Source organism: Rhea pennata, chromosome 24 (genome assembly GCF_028389875.1).
Source record: "Rhea pennata isolate bPtePen1 chromosome 24, bPtePen1.pri, whole genome shotgun sequence".
Lineage (NCBI taxonomy): Eukaryota > Metazoa > Chordata > Aves > Rheiformes > Rheidae > Rhea > Rhea pennata.
In genome coordinates this window covers 1316524-1333065 of record NC_084686.1, presented here as the reverse complement: position 1 = coordinate 1333065, position 16542 = coordinate 1316524, and the positions used below count along the sequence as shown (strand labels likewise).

At 42.9% G+C, this 16542-nt stretch overlaps 1 protein-coding gene across 10 annotated transcripts in view; it reads left to right on the top strand.

Annotated features, from left to right (window-relative positions):
• SIK3 (SIK family kinase 3) overlaps window positions 1-16542 on the top strand; it is a 104201-nt gene that overhangs the window by 69111 nt on the left and 18548 nt on the right. For 6 of the 10 annotated variants that reach the window (XM_062594464.1, XM_062594461.1, XM_062594459.1 and 3 more), the window contains 11 exons: window positions 658-819; window positions 8121-8245; window positions 8894-9017; window positions 11085-11203; window positions 11590-11700; window positions 11866-12009; window positions 12599-12679; window positions 12788-12897; window positions 13829-13982; window positions 14521-14676; window positions 15239-15309. In XM_062594464.1, coding sequence (XP_062450448.1) covers window positions 658-819; window positions 8121-8245; window positions 8894-9017; window positions 11085-11203; window positions 11590-11700; window positions 11866-12009; window positions 12599-12679; window positions 12788-12897; window positions 13829-13982; window positions 14521-14676; window positions 15239-15309 — 1357 coding nt within the window. The remainder of the gene's footprint in view (window positions 1-657; window positions 820-8120; window positions 8246-8893; window positions 9018-11084; window positions 11204-11589; window positions 11701-11865; window positions 12010-12598; window positions 12680-12787; window positions 12898-13828; window positions 13983-14520; window positions 14677-15238; window positions 15310-16542) is intronic. The other 4 variants (XM_062594467.1, XM_062594465.1, XM_062594463.1 and 1 more) reach the window with 1 other exon arrangement.

The window sequence follows — 16542 nt, the reverse complement described above, 5'->3', positions numbered from 1 at the left end:
ATTTTAAATACTTTCTGTAACTGTAATGCGTCTTAGCTATGAAGTCAAGCGTGAGGTGCTAAAGACTAAAACTCCTCCTCAGAAAACAGAGAGGAGGCTAGGGTGGCTTGTGGCTGTGAACTTGCACCTTTCACCATATGGTATAGTGATAGTATGGTACAAGGCTCAGTATTTTGCTTAAGGAAAAGGCTGAAAAAGATTTTGAAAGATTAGACTCATCACAAAAGACAGTTCTCATTTTCCAACCAGCCATACTGGATGCTACCTACATAAAGGAAAGTACATAATTCTGAAGCCTTTCACTTGACTTGGAGGCAGCCTAAATAACAGTCAGCGTGGCTGTTACTTATGGGAGTCCTTTCCAGTGTAGCTTCAGGTATTAAATCCTTTGCAATCAGCTAGAGTCAGGAATTGGTCCCAGAGCACTGTGACATGTGTTGGATGGCCTGTCCTCTCTTTCCTTCCTTCCTTGTGCGTGTGCGTGCGTGTATGTCAAAGCATGTGACATTATGCCAGTTGGAACCTGGAAAACACTGCAGGGTTTGTGTTTGCCTCTCTTTGGGTCTACATCATTTGCTTCAAACATGCAAGAAGCCCATATCCTGGTTGCATTCCCTGTGCGAGTAACCACTTTGTTCTTTACTTTGTTCCTTACAGATCACTTGGTAGCTCATGGACGCATGGCTGAGAAAGAAGCTCGGAGAAAGTTCAAGCAAATAGTGGCCGCTGTCAACTTTTGTCACTGTCGTAACATAGTTCACAGGGATTTGAAGGCAGAAAATCTACTTTTGGATGCTAACCTTAACATCAAAATAGCAGGTGAGCTAAGACTGGCAGTGTGGGAGGAAGGCAGCTGCTTTCAGAAGTTGATAAATGTAGGCATTGGCTGCTTCCAGGTATTCAGAAAGAAGGAAACGCAGTGCAGCTAAAGGAAGCTTTGGATTTCTGCGTGGCCTGCTGCCCAGAGCTGACACTGGCAGGTTGTAGTGAAGTGATTTATATCTCCCTTAACGTAGTGCAAAATAAAAGAAAGAAAAGCAGGTTTGGCTTTGTATGCGGATTTGAGGGTATAGATACTGCAGGTGTCCAATACACCAGGTAATGGGCAAGACAGATACTAAAAGTTGACCTTGCTTTGAGTCCTGCTGCCGGTTTAGGATTTCTTTGAAGCAGGTTAGATTAAGTAAGAAAGAATGGAAAAGTAAGGGTGATAAAGTTTATGGTACAGAAGCAAAGGGGGAAAAGCAGTCCTGGTGTGATTTCACTGTTGCTCTGTGACAAAGCAAGAGAAGAGCTCCAGTGCTTTGGGCATTTTATTCATCACAGGGGGAGAAGCTGAAGTTACTGTAAAACAGGCCCTTACAGTCTATGCCCAGCACTTTGCCAGACAGTATGGGTACTTTTTTGCTAATAACTGCCCTTCCAAAATGCCTGCATCTTGAGCATTTTCTAGACCAATCTGGCACAGACCTGCATGTCCGTGTTCCTATGGAATGTGAGCCCAGGCTGTTCAGCTCTGTCCGTGAAGTACTAAGTAAACTTGGTTTCATTAAGGTCTATGGGATTTTACGCTAACTGATTGAAACAAAAGGAGTTTTAATACTCCCTTGGACATCTCATTTCATGGGCTTTTGCTTTGGCATAGCTAATACTTATCTTAAGTCTAGCAGCACCTATTTCGCAGCAGTGTTTTGGGGAAAGCACTTTGTTACCCCTTTCCTTAGTAGGCAGCTTTGGAGCCTCCTAGCCTTATGGCAGAGTGCAGTGTTGGTGTTTATGGGATATCCTGTGGTGAATGATTCCTTTCTTTCCCTCCCTTATGCTTATTTTTGTTCTCTATAATATGTTTGTGCATTTTCATTTTTAATATTTAGATGAATATCCATATTGTAGCAGCTGGCATGACTGAAATACTGAAAGGTTTGTAAGCATTTCAATTGTAAAATCCCCTTTAGAAGGGTTTGTAACTCAGTTGGAAACTTGCTTAAGGCTGTAACTTGCAACAGAACTTCTCAATCTGGGAGCAATTTTAATTCTGATCTGATTTTAAGTTTAAAAACTCTGTAGAAAGCCAGTATCTCGAGATGTACATGTATATTTTCTGGGCTTAAACAAGTATTTTGGTTACGTTTCAGTCAAGAGGTCATGCCCCATTCCTTTTTGAAGCTCAGTCTTTACCTTATGTAGACTGAAAGCATAGCTTGGAATACACACCATGGTATTTTTCATGATCTTTATTTTCGTAATGTGGCAACTGAAAATGTAGGATGGGGTTTTTAAGGATGTTCTTCTGAGGGATGTTCTCAAACTTGAGGCCCAGCAGTCGCTAAGTCATCCTTCTCATTTAGGCTGCATTGAAGGCCTTGCATTGCTTAGCAATGGCACTTAGTTGAACAGTTGTGAACCAAAAACCAGACAACTTTTACATTGCTTCCTATTTAAGCAGGCTCTATCAAGGTGCATTTGGCCAACATGCAGCAGTTGCATGAAAAACAAGGAATTTAAGTGTAGTCTATGAACTTCTCCCAGAATGGCTAGCAGGAAAAGAGCAGCATTCTCACTGGGCTTTTTGTAAATGCCTGCCTTGGTCTGTATTTGAAGAGACTGTGCTTGAAATAGCCTGTTTCACCTATTAGACTGGAAGTTGGGAATACTCCTGTAGCTTGATAGCCTTTTGGAAAGAGAAAATAGTCTTTTTTTTGTGTGATGTGTTACTGTACTCTTATGTACCATCAGTAGGTATTAGATTAGATGTTAACATTTTATTTTTCTAGTAAAGTGATGAGTAATTACTTAGGCTTTTCTTATTCTCATTTTTGAATCTGCTTGGAAAGAATTGGGAGGGAATAGCAAGCAGTAAAGGATTTTATGAATTTTTCTCTGAACACTTAATAGTATAGATTGCATCCTGATTCGCTTCAGTGCAAGGACACTAAGCTGAGAAGGTTCTCTGAGAAGATGACCAAGATATGTAACGGTTTGAGATGTTCTTACCTGTTGCATGTTTTAAGTGAACCTGTGCTTCCTTGCACTCTTAAGTGCATTTCTTGGTCAGCTGAAAGACAGACGACGACGTAATACCCTTCCTAGAACCATGCTGTATACTGTCACTGAAATGGAAACATACCGAAGATGCAGAGAAAACTGCTTGTTTTTACCAGTCAGTAAGACTCATTTCCTGCAATTGGATAAGAGACTTGATACTGAAGTGGAATGGCAGCAAGTGCCTGTGTGTAATTGTTGGGCTGAAACAGCCAAAGGAGCTAGTAGCAGATAATGGAATCCCGACAAGAAAAGTTGTTCAGGAAGTCTTCACAAGCAACGCTTTCTGATATCTGTTTTATGCAAACAGATGTACTAATGATTTGAGCCATCTGGTGTAAATGGGGAAAAAACCTAATTTTTCTAGCAAATTTAAAAAAAAAAAATCTTCAAAAGTAACCTAGGTAGAAGCTGAAATACAGCTGGATTTCCTAAAGAGATGTCCACATGAATATGCTCACAAGTTATGTGAATGTTTGAAAATTGTGGAAACTTTTCTTAACCTAAGGAAGTTGGAAACTTTTCCTTCCAAATCTCTGCTCTCAGAATGGACTCTAGAAGATAGTTCCCACCCATGTGGTGGTAGTGTTTTACTTGGCAGGAGGATATAGTACTGATTTGAAGTGTAGCCTGGAAAAGCTGATTTGCAGTGTAGGATTTTCCAATTATTAAGTTTTGCCCCTGTAACTCATCAATTACAACTTCACACCAGTTCTTCCATTGTTTCAGGAGCAAAAAAAAGAAAAAGAAAAAAAAAATGGTGACAGGAACTGATCTCTTTCACACTAGATCTACCAGCATAACTACTACAGAAATGCACAAAGCCCTCACACATCATGGCAGATCAACAAAACCTTTTCTCCCAAACCTGTTAACAGGTTTGTCTAACTCAAATGTTTTCAGTAAGGCTTTAAGTAGATATATAGCTTCCGTCAGCTGAACGTCTAGCACGTCTTCTGAGAGCTCCATATGGTAGATCTGGTTACTGTTTTCCATCGAGTAGCATTAATACAAGTAGCCCAGTGAGCCACAATAAACCAGTATATAATCTCAAATGCCCAGAATAGAGCCTGGGACTAGAATTATGTGGGCTTTTGGGGGTATGAAATGCTGTTAAAGGACGTGTAGTAATTATCCATACCTTCCCAGACTCGAGAAAGAAATCCTAATCCTTTGCTCTGAGTCCCCCTCCTCTAAATTGTGTGCTATATTTCATGGCATGCAAAATACAAAGGAAGCAAATGAATGACTTTTCTAAGTGGTTGCTTTCTCACTTCATATGTAACTCTAGCAGGCAAGGTGGTGCCTGCTTGCTAATGCTGCTGATACTGCACTGCACTGATGCAGTGCAGATTTCCTAGCACGTTACTGCTCGTCTCCAGTTGACCTTCTGTTGTAGCTTTGCATCTTTCTTTTATTCAGCATCAGTTAAGTAACTGCCACTTAGCAGTATATTGCAGCAGTCTTGCAGCACGTTAATGCTGCTGTTCTCAGTTAAAGGTATCCAGAAGTATCATGCTTTTGGTCTGTTGTGACTGTACAGTTCTCAGGTAAACAGTAAGAGAATGGGTACAAATGCAGTTAGCCTAGCCTTTGTTTTTCCCAGGGATGGTTTTTCTCCAGTGTACCTTCTCAGAGTTTGAGTCAGTAGCTTCTGGCACTATGTTCCTTGTGCTCCCGATGAGAAAGTTCAGCCAGGAGTTGAGATTATTACTAAATACACAGGCCTTCCTAGGAGATGATTCCAGAGAGGAATCCAGTGTTACTTTGCGCTTGTTTGCAAGAGCACACTCACTCTGTCACCAAAGTCCTTGTTGTTCTGATGCTAATAGGATGATATGAGAACTGGTCTATTGTGACTTGTTAGGACTTCGATTTTTAGTGTCGCTTGTTGAACTGGCTCTCCGCTTTTCTGCAGTTAGAGATGTCTCTCTTAGATTTTGTTGCTGTGTCAAATCATCACAAGCTTTAGCATGCTCTTTAAAAATGCCCTTTTTCCCCTTTGCATCTGTGAAATGCAATCTGGTTGCTCCCTGGCTGATTTGGATTTATAAGTCTTTCCTTGGAGTGTGGTTACTCTCATAGTTTTTAAGAATGCTTATTTAAATAACAGTTTGTTTTCGGATAGAGTTCTTTTCTTAGCTTCTGGTTTTTCAACCCCCTCCCCCCATCTATATTTTGTTTTGACTTTTAAAGACTGCTGTTTGACTGCTGTTTTCACCACACTTGACCTCAGTCCATTAAGCACAGGTGGGTTTTGGAAAACTGTTTCCAGTCTTTGAGCAGTACTTTGCATAAAGCAGAGCCATCTGGTTCTAGTTCCCTGTAGATATGAAAAGAATGAACTGCTGCGGGGTCTGAAGTGATGGGTAAAGCAGCAGCTCTTTACAGTGAGATACTTTCCCCCCCTAAAATCTGGGGAAGTTGCAGGGTGAGGGTTAGTGCTTCCAGGATCTGCTGGTTGAATACCTATATGTTTGCAGTGGCTCTACTTAGCGTGGTTTCCTAAGGAGAGAGTTTTGGGAGGGGGCTTTGCTGTGAAGCTTTTTTCCTGTCACGTAACTTCGTTGTCTCTGTTGTGTTTTTATTGTCCTATTTCCAAATTCTAGTGCAGTAAAATGTAAACTGTCATCTTGTCCTTTCCCCTCTCCTGACAGCATGCTCTTATTACGAATGGATGCGTTTCTGCGCCGTAAGCAATACCTGCATCCATTAGAGTCCCAGTAGCAATACGGAGTTTTCCCTTCTCCCCACTCTCTCGAGCAGTTCTGTGCATGTCGGACTGGATTACTGAGCAGTCAAACACCTGTTAAAAGTCTACTAGAACCACAGTCTTAAAAAGCCAAAGTGAAATATTAGCTCCTTGGACAACGTGGGTGACTACCAATATGCTGCAAAGCCCCTTAGAGTACAAGCAACCAAAGGATAGATAAGAAACACTGAACTAGAGTAGTGCGCTCAAAATATCACTGAATTGCAAAGTACCGAAATTTCAACTTGTTCTTGCACAACTGGAAAGAGTGTACACGTAAACTTGACTACAAAAACTGTGTTATTAGAAGATGAAAATATATTTAGAGCTGTAGTTTTTAGTGCTTGTTCTGGTAGTTGTAATTCAGGTACATGTTAAACATCCCACTTTAAACACAAGAGAGTAATTCAAAAGCTTACAGAGGTGGAGGTGACAAATGTGCAGCTATGTGCTGTTTCCATGAATTAGTCCTCTGAAAACTGACTGTTCTTGCGTTTTGGAAGCTGAGATAATTTATTTGACTTCCAACAGTAAAAACGCAAAGAGTGTTTAAGTTCCTGTTTTTGATATATTGTGATGTTTTTAAAGGACACACATTGAAAGTAAATGTGAAAAGGTAAATTCGCCTTGGTGAATGTGTATTTACCAGAGATGGGAAGATTAACTGGAGATGGTAATACACCGACCATTTCTGTGCAGTGTTTTAAGGTAGGATTTGAACTGCATTGTATATACTTCAGGTATCTCAGGAGGAATACACTGTGAAGCAGTCAGTCTCTGTACTGGGATTTTTACTCCCTAGGAAAGGGCAGAGCAAACTTACCTTTTGCCTTCTGAGTTGACGTGAGTTGTTCAAGCTGCACCCCGCTTTGACTAGGTATGCCAAGGTAGTTTGCTGATTCTTGCAGAAGCTGTTTGAAAGAGATTGAGGATAGAGGCTTGAGATTAGGTCACGGGAAATACTGTGTGGAGAGAGGAGATGGCAACCAGAAGCTGGACTACGCGGTTGTTAGCACCCTGTGGAGCAGTACTACTTTCAGCAGTGTTTTGGGGGTTTTTGCTATGATGCCTTTTGGTTTAATCAGAATTTGCTAAGTGAGTATTTCCTCAGTCTTCCCTGTTTTTCCATCATTTCTCACGCAGGCTTGATGTGATGATCTGCTACTCATGCAAATGTTATGAAAAGCGTACTTGCTGCCATGGGTCCCAGTCAGCATGCATTAACATCATTCGCCCTCCTGCTGGCCTGTTTCTAGCATGAACACAGGCAAAGCAATCTGCAAATAACCTTTGTAGCATGGCTCCTTTTGATAGAACTTGCTTCTAAGGAGACCCTGTTTGTGGGGCATGTAAATGCTTCTCTATTACTATGTTTTTTGTTTTTTATTCGGTTTTGCTTTCAATTAAGGTGGAAAAGAAAGAAATGGTTAATGAGGATTGCTTTCTTTTTATAAGAAAAAGCTCGCTTCTCTGGAGCACGGTTCTGTCTTTATAGCTGAGTGTTATTGGTTGAATCCAGTCTTTTGGATGGTCGACTACCCATAAGACTAAGATTTTTCTTTTAATTTCTGTTTTAGGACTTACTAGTCACTGTTGAATGATTTGACTTGGTTTGTAGGGCTGTCCACCATAGTCGAAGTTTCCAGTTCATGTAGTGCTTTCTGGAAAATAAATGAAAATTTCCCATTCTTTTTTTTCTTCATCTGCGTTTTGTCTTTGCTGGCAGCTGCCCTGTTCATAATGAAATGGTGAAACTGCCATCAGAGAAGGTGAAGGTTGGAAATTAACATAAAAGATTGATGTGGGATCTTTTGAATGTAAATTGGAAGCCTAATTTCAAGCTATTCATCTGAATTAGAGCAACCCTGGCTGGTCTGATTGCTGATGTATAGACTCCAGCCCAGGAGAATCGCGTGTATCTGCAAAACAAAGAACAACCTTTTGGAAAGATCTTTGTGTTCTATTAAGCTGAAGCAGTGTAGTTGTAGCATGTGAAGCAGATTTAAGCTCGGTTACTTTGCTAAGGATTGTTTAAACGAGATGCGCTTCATACTGTATGAAGCGGTTACGCTGCTGTAAATACTCTTTTTCTTCTTTTTCTCAGTTCCAAGGGAGCAAAACTGCAAGTTTTCTGGGTGGTTTCAGCTTTGCTCTTGCTCTCCTTGCATCTTTTGTGCTCCTTTTTTTCTGTATGACAGTTATCCATTATGGGGTTATATGTGACCTTACTAGACACAGCAATTTATTTAAATATCATTTGTTTACAGCAGTTGGAGTGGATCACATATTCCTCTAATCAGTTCTCTTTATCTCCTTATTCTTTCAGATTTTGGGTTCAGTAACATCTTCACGCCTGGTCAACTGCTTAAAACCTGGTGTGGGAGTCCTCCCTATGCTGCTCCAGAGCTCTTTGAAGGAAAGGAATACGATGGTCCAAAGGTTGACATCTGGGTATGTGATGAACCTCTCTTTCTTGTTTTATTTATTTATTTTTTTACCCTGCTCTGGCTTTGCAGAGAGCACTTCAGCAGAGAGGCTCAAGACAGCTCCGTTCATGGTACTAGCTAAGCAAAGTAAAGCCTGCTTTGAGACAGTATGGTCCTGCCTTCAGACACTGAATCAGTTGCCATGTGGAACATGCACATGTGACTCCTACCATCCTTCCTTTTCTCCTTGTGGGCCCTATCCTGGGCTTTGGTAGTGAAGCATGAAGAGTGGGAGAGAAGGGCAGTATGACCTGCAGGCTGCCTTCCGACTGTGTGTAAAATGACCACAGTGCCACGACAGAGTTTTTGTCATTCTGTCGAAGTTCACGTTCTTAGTCTAGGCGTGGATGTGGCCCAGTCTGTCATGGTGGCGCTGGGTTGCCTAGAGGTGGGTTTGGAACTGTAGGCTTCTTTAACCACTGGATTTTGAGGCTTGAAAGCAACCCTAAATTGAGCCGAAATTTGAAGGACAAATTAGACTGGCCTGGATCTGAGACCTCAGCAAGGTCCTTTCCAATGGGATTTGCATTTTTTTAAATTGCACTTACTACCGCTAATTGCCGTGTCCCAGCCTCTCCCTGTGTTGCTGATGTGACCTTTGTTTTGAACGCAGAGTCTTGGTGTGGTCCTGTACGTGCTGGTTTGTGGCGCTCTGCCCTTCGATGGGAGCACGCTGCAGAATCTGCGCGCAAGGGTACTTAGTGGGAAATTTCGCATTCCATTTTTTATGTCCACAGGTAAGGTATCTTGCTCGCTGTGATGTGCCTGCAGCACTGAGCAGACACAGCAGCATTTCTGCTTTGACTTTTTTTTGACATGCTTAAATTTTAATATACCAGTTGATTTATATGCCAGTAGATGATATGCCAGGAAACTCTATCAGCTGGATAGTGATTTGTAATGTAAGCTAAAATGATTTCTGAATCTAGGCTTCAGAAGCCCAGATATTCTTATTTAATGTCTCAGTTTTTGTATATATAACTATATAAGCCATAGCAACATGCTAGCAAAGATACTTTTACTAAATTTGGGGAAGTGAGGAAATAGAACCTTGGATTAAAGAATAATTTAGCTTGGGCTGGCATGGCCTGTGTGGAGTGACCCAGCTGAGAGTTTCCTTACCTGCTTTCTTACTTGGAGAAAATTTTCTCTTTGCATAGAAAATGCAAACATCAGTGGTTCATTTTTGGTTGGCTGGGTGAGTTTTTTTGTTTTGTTTTGTTTTGTTTTTTCTTTGAGTAAGCTTAGATCCTATCCAAAATTGGGGAGAGCCTCAACAACCTCCCACTTTGATAGGAGGCACATGGTGAAGACCACTTACAATATCACACAGTGCTGTAGCAGAGCTGTGATGCTCTGTTACCAGTTGAAAAGAATACTTTGATGAAGTCTTCACTGACATGCTGGAGATATTTTGCCTTTGAAAACTTGCCATCAGCTGCTGCAGGTACCAGATACCTTCAGCACTGGTGAAGACGGGGTGTTCATTGTGGTGCTCTGGAGCTGGTTCTGTAAAAGATGCAACATTGAGTGTTAAACAGGTTGGGCAAAACTGTACTTCTTATTCCTCTAGATCAAGGTAGCTTGGTAAGTATATTTCATGCAAGTTTGTAGTCATTGACCAAAAAAAAAAAAAAAAAAAAGAGAGAGAGAGAGCAAGAACAAGCAAGAAGAGCTTGCTGCTTGCTACAAATTTCAACGTTTTCTCTATGTCCTGTGCTGCTGCTGAGTGGGGAATCTCTTCTGTGTTTGGAGGATCCTAGCTTGTATTTTATAACCCCCCTTAAGTGGAAAATTGAGCAGGAAAGTAAGAGACACCCTTCTGTGGTTCCAAGCTGAATTTTTCCTCAGATTTATATGCTTCGAGCTTAGGTCAAGTGTGGTGGTGCTACTTGTTATTCTGTGGAAGTTGCCTGGGAAAGGTGTGTTCCTGCAGTGAGCCAGGACTATGCTGGCAGCCTGATGGATAGCTGCCATGGTTTGCCCTTCCACACTGAAATGCAAGTTGCAGCCCCTGGCTGGCGTGTTAGCAAGGCGGTGAGGGACAGGGTCACAGCATGCCACCTAGGGGCTCCAACAGACAGCGCAAGGTCCCTTTGGCTTGGGCAGCTTCTTTCTTCTTAGCATGGGGAAATCCTACATGATTTTTTTTTGGGGGGGGGAGGGCGGTCTATAGGTAAAAGAGACATACTGACTTGAAGGTGTATTGGCAATAAAACTGTGCAGCAAGCTTAATTTCAAGTGAGACTTGAAGAACATATGGCCAGTGAAAACAGGCTTTGGAAGAGGGTATTGTAATGCATAGCCATTCCAGCAGTGTTAGACATTTGGCTGTGTGAACCAGTGCTGCACTGCCCTTTGCAACCCAAAAAAGTGGGAGATGCTTCTGCTTTGGAATGGGAAAACTACTGAGGTTTCTTGAGGAAAACTTCTATGTTCCAGTAGCCGATACAGACTGGTGCTTAGCCAGAAGGCTTTGGGTGTTCAGTGACACATGGAGTCTCATTAACTTTGTGCGTAAATCTGGTTTAGGCTCTGTCTGGAAAGAGCTGTGTTCCTTGTCCTTAGTAGCTGCTGGCACATACCATCGGATGTCAGCAGCTGAGTTGTATGCCGAGGACTGAATGGGTGTGGATGGTACAGAAGGAGAAGCAATATTCTGCTTTGTGTGAATGGCTGCCTACAGAGAAGCATGTGTTGCTTTGAAAGAAAAAAGAGCTTTTGCTGTTGCAGTGCAAAGCTGCCTTTTGCAGAAGTCTTGTCCCTCACTGTGGATTACTCGGTCTCTTTGTGCCCCCATGCAGAATGTGAACATTTGATCCGCCACATGCTGGTCCTGGACCCTAGTAAGCGGCTCTCAATGGAACAGATCTGCAAACATAAGTGGATGAAGCTTGGGGAGTCTGATGCGGAGTTTGACACGGTGAGCAGCAGAAGTGTGCTGGTGTGTGAATGGGGACCAGCCAGGGCATGCAGGGCTGCAAATGGACTCCAGGCACGTAGCCTGGATATTTGTTCTGGCTGTTGGAGATTTCTCGTTACAAGGCTGGGATACGGCCTCTCAGCTTTGTCTGTGGCCCACTTGTCCTGTTTTCCATATCTCCCTTGGACTCCTGTATATTACTGTATCTTTCCCCCTTAGCACTTCCACACCCTAAGGTGCTGGATTGTGAATTGGTTTGCCATCAGCTGTCAAAGCTTATGCCAGCTTGCAGCCCGAGCATGGTGAATTGGTTCTCTAGGGCGTTATGACTCATCAATGTGCCTTTGGGAATGTACGCACTGAAGTGTGTGTCTGTGTTCTTACAGCTGATAGCAGAGTGTCAGCACCTGAAGACTGAGAGGCAGATGGAGCCACTGAACGAAGATGTTTTGCTAGCAATGGCAGATATGGGGCTGGACAAAGAGCGCACAATTCAGGTAACACGCTACAGCTCATAGTCACATGCCGGCTCTTTCAGTTAGTGAGCAAATGTCCGTGTCTGCCATTTCTCACCTCTGTAACTGAGTGACTTCAGCACAGTGTGGAGCTTATTTTATTACTTGACAGAAGGATCTGACCACTTTTTTCTTTTCCCCTCTTAGTCGTTAAGAGCTGATGCTTATGATCACTACAGTGCAATCTACAGCTTGCTATGTGACCGTCTGAAGAGACACAAGAACCTGCGTATTGCAGCATCTCCAAGTATGCCACGGACAATGACCTTCCCCACCTCAGCTAACATCCAGGTAGATCCCTCTTGTGTAATGTTCTTCCAGCCCTAGAAGGCTAGCCCAGTCCCTTACCTACTAAACTTAGACTTGTTTGTGAGTGTCCTCATCCTTGTAGGAATATCATAATGTTCGTTGTATAAGAACTTCAGTTGTACTGAGGATGCCATAATCCTGAGATAAGGAACAGTCTGTTCAACGACTGTGGGGTTAGCTAATACCTTTCAGACAATCCAGTGTTAGTTAACTTAGTGACAGAGTAGGCAACATGAAAGTTAGTGCATGGGAACTAGAGTTAAACAGAACAGGACTGTTGTATGATGCTCTTTGCTGAACTTGTACTGCTATCCAAGAAGAGAGTGTTTGCTTAAAGAGAGATCAGGTCCTAAAGGAAGCAGAAAAGATGCTGAAGCCATTTGAACAAAAGGGAGGAGGGGAAATGAGACAATCCTTTGAGAATTAAGAATAAAGACACCTCAGTGGCTCCAGGGTTCCTTCTCAGTTCCCAAATGTGTTAGGCCTATGTGCTCATGTTAAGCCAGCAGTGTTTGTAAAGGTGTTGTAAGAGATACTAACTTTGTGTCTTGATTTTGATCCCTCTGCTCAGCAGACAGAACAGGCAGGCAATACCTTGAGCATCAATGTGCCACAAGTCCAGCTTATCAACCCTGAAAATCAAATTGTAGAGGTAAGGCATCTTCCTTGGTGACACTTGCAGGTTCTTTTCCTGGGCTTGCAGTGAAGCCTTTGGAACTTTGCATTGTAATTCAATTTCTCCAATATTTTTCCTGCCCAGACGGATGGAACGATGAACTTGGACAGTGACGAAGGGGAAGAGCCATCACCTGAAGCTCTTGTCCGTTACCTCTCAATGAGAAGGCACACGGTTGGAGTAGCTGACCCACGGTTAGTATCGAGCTCTCCCTCCCTGATGGAGGATTAAAGGAACTCTTCTTACTTGTTAGCTCCTTCTAGATAGTTGTTGGGACAATTTGTTTCTAGCTTTCTGTGATATCCTATGAACAGTGAGTGCATCTGGTTTTGAAGGTTGCAGGATGCTCCTAGAAAACGGCTTCCATCCTTCTGAGAGGTCAGGGATTTATTCGTGATTAAATTGGCATATGAGAAGCTAATGCTTTAAGGGGACTTCCAGGCTTTGTAGCATATAAGAGGTGATTTCTTTTGGACTGGTAATGCTCTACAGTTTCTAGGCTAAGAAACATACTTTATAGCATGCCCCTCAGTCCTAAGCCTCTGATTCATTCTAGCCAGACCGGTGGTGATGAGTGTATCTGCATCATAGCTGAGAGACAGCTTTTTGGTTTCCTGCTCCTCCTGTGAGTAGCTTGGAGTTATTCCTTCAAATTGGGTCTTCGCTGGATAGGGAAAGAAATTTAAGATGCCTCTTTTGCAAAAGTGTCTTTTTAAATGCACAAGACATGAAAAAATATCCTGGTCCTATTGCTTAGCTTGCTTCAGCTGTGGATGAGATTCCTTCCTTATATCTGATTAACTATATGTAAGCTATAGTTGTGCTGGCTGGTGAGTAAGCCAGTGTCCAACTTAAGCTGCACTGCTATCATGTCCTAGTTAAAGTCTTTGTGATGTTAAGTGTAATCAAGGTTAACGGAAAGGGCTAGCACTGGTAAGTCTGAATTTGGGGAAAAAGAGACAAATGAGAACTGAAGAACTGCCTGGCTACTCTCTGTGACCATTTTTTGGAGCAGGAAGAAGGCCACTTGCTTCTTCTGTGAAGGGAAGCTGCATGCACTGAGCTCATGGGTGGTTCTCTTTGCATCATTGCTAAGTCACCTTGTCTGTGATTGTGATTGCACAGGACGGAAGTCATGGAAGATCTGCAGAAACTCCTGCCTGGCTTCCCTCGTGTCACTCCTCAGGCTCCATTCCTGCAAGTGACCCCGAATGTGAACTTCATGCACAACGTGCTGCCAAGGCAGAACCTGCAGCCCACAGGGCAGCTGGAATACAAGGTACTGACCAATGCGTGCACTCCCTACTGCAGCCCGAGCCACATAGGCACATTGGTGTGTGTTTGCACATGCTCTCACTTGCATGCATGCTCTATCACTGACTCTCTCTGTTAGCTCCTTGAATTCCATAAGCTTCAAGATTTTTGCTGTCTCTTGAGGCATGAGTCTAGCTGATTATTTAAAAAAACAAAAATACCAAAAAAAAAAAAACAGAGAATGCAAGATCACTACAATATGAAATTCATTAAGAGGCTGGGGAGAGATCGGGCTGTAGTATCTGGCTTTGGAGCTGTAGGTGGTAGCATACTTAGTAGCTAAAGCAGAGTGCTGGGAGATGAAGAGTTAAATGCTCCTTTTCCACTGACACTGCCTCTTTCTGTCCCACTTTTGCTCTGAGATGTTGATGATATTCCCTTATCTCTCCTCAAGTCCCAAAAGCATGTTTTATTTCATGGTAATGTCTCAGTTTGTGATCTTATGGTTCAGGTACTAGAGGAGCTTATACTGAGTTGATAACTGTGCCATATGTGCTTCTCAGGAGCAGTCTCTGCTGCAGCCCCCGACTCTGCAGCTGTTGAATGGCATGGGCCCTCTGGGGCGGAGAGCATCAGATGGTGGAGCTAACATCCAGTTACATGCACAGCAACTGCTGAAACGTCCCCGAGGTCCATCTCCGCTTGTCACTATGACGCCAGTAAGTAGCAAAAGAAAAGAACAGAATTGGTGGTGTGCTTTTAAATATCTGCTCTTGGAGGCAGAGTAGTGGACTGTTTTGTAGTGCTTTGGAAGCACTGCAGGGTCTGTGCCTGCTTCCTTCCAGAGGATTCCCTCCCAGACTGGCAGTGTACTCTGTCCTCTCGTGGCAGAGTTTTGTGGTCTCCTATCCCTGGCAACTCACATAGTTCCCTTTGGAACTGACAAACTGGACTTCTTGTTACGATTGCTTTTCTTCTCTTTAGCTGATCAAAGAGAGAAAATTAAAGCAACTCTCTTGGGCTTTAAAGCTGATTCTTTCATCCTTGATACATGTATATCAGTGAATTTTCCTGGTGATACTAAAAGAGGAAAAAGTCTTGTACAGGCAGTTCTGTATGAAGCAAAGGTTCAGAAGGGTTTCTTGAGTGCATGGTTCAGTGTTGCAGAGGAGCTGGTGTATATCCTTGTGAAAGGCTGTATGAGTAGGTCAGGTGTCTGCAGTGCAGATGGGATGGTGCTTGGCTGCCTTCTGGAACCCATGGCTTCTCTTTTCTCTGTAGGCTGTCCCTGCTGTAACACCTGTGGATGAGGAGAGCTCCGATGGGGAGCCAGATCAGGAAGCTGTGCAGAGGTAACCTCCAGTCTGTTAACATTTGCCCTTATTACCCTCAGAGACTCAGCCTGTGGTGATCTACAATTGAATTAAAACAGGAGCAACTTCATGACAGGCGACCATGTTGATTACAGTGAAGGCTCAACATTGCTTTTGTTCTTGTGGATGTTGATTACTGTAGGCAATTACTTCTTTGACACTGATAGATGCTTATGAAGCTGGACTTGCCCGAAGTTCTGTAAATTATTTGAGGGGTAGGTTGTCCAGAAACTCTGAAACTGCTAAATTCCTTTGCTTAGTGTGCACCAGCATGCAATCCAAACTAACCTGCAAAATGAGTGCTAAGTGATTCACCCCTCCCTGCTGAGTGATGGAGGTAGGAAGATCTCATCTGTGGCCTTGGGTGTGAATGCAGCTTTTGTATCAAGACATGCAGTAAACATCCAACTCTGATGCCGTAAACAAAGTGAGCTTGCTGGAAATACAGGTATCTCTAGGCTTGTAGGGTTCTAATTCTAGCAGTAGGCCTTAGAATAGTCTGCTCCAATAAGGGAAGGATTATTAGTTATCTGGCTGGACACTTCTGTTCTCTTTGTCTGCTTCAGATATATACTGGGAAGCAGGTAAAGTATGCTTGCACTTTCTCAATCTCTGAAAACACTAACAGCATTGCTAACGTTTTCTTAGTAGCTACTGTGTAGTTACTTCTCTGCTAACCAGCTGGTGCACTACATGTGAATGGGTATGATTATCGAGTATTCCTGTTTCCTACCTCAAATTTGATAAATTTTCTGGATTTTTTTTCCCCCCAGCTCTCACAGGCATCACCTTGAGTTAAGGTAGCATCTCCTCGAGGATTACACTTGAGAGAAGGATTCAGTGAGGGGTGATCGGAAGGCAGCTGGAGCTGGTTGAGCTGATATTCTGTGGGCTTTGTCAGCTCTTCTCATTTCAGTGTTTCAGAGCAAAGAGGGGCTTTGAACAGTGGTTGCGTGCAGTGATAGGTTGTGCAGAGTGTGTACTGATGTTCCTGTTGCCTACTTGAGTTTAGAAAAAAGTCAAAGCTGGTACATGAGAAGGAATTCACTTCCAGTCCCATCTTAGAATTGACAGAGCACTTCAGCAGAACCCACCCACCCATGTTTTCTGCATAGCCAGTAGCCTCATACTCTAGTTTTGTCACCCTCATCTCTGTGCACACTCGCACAGTATTTTCCAGTTTCACAAGCTGCTGTTTATCTCATGAGCCAC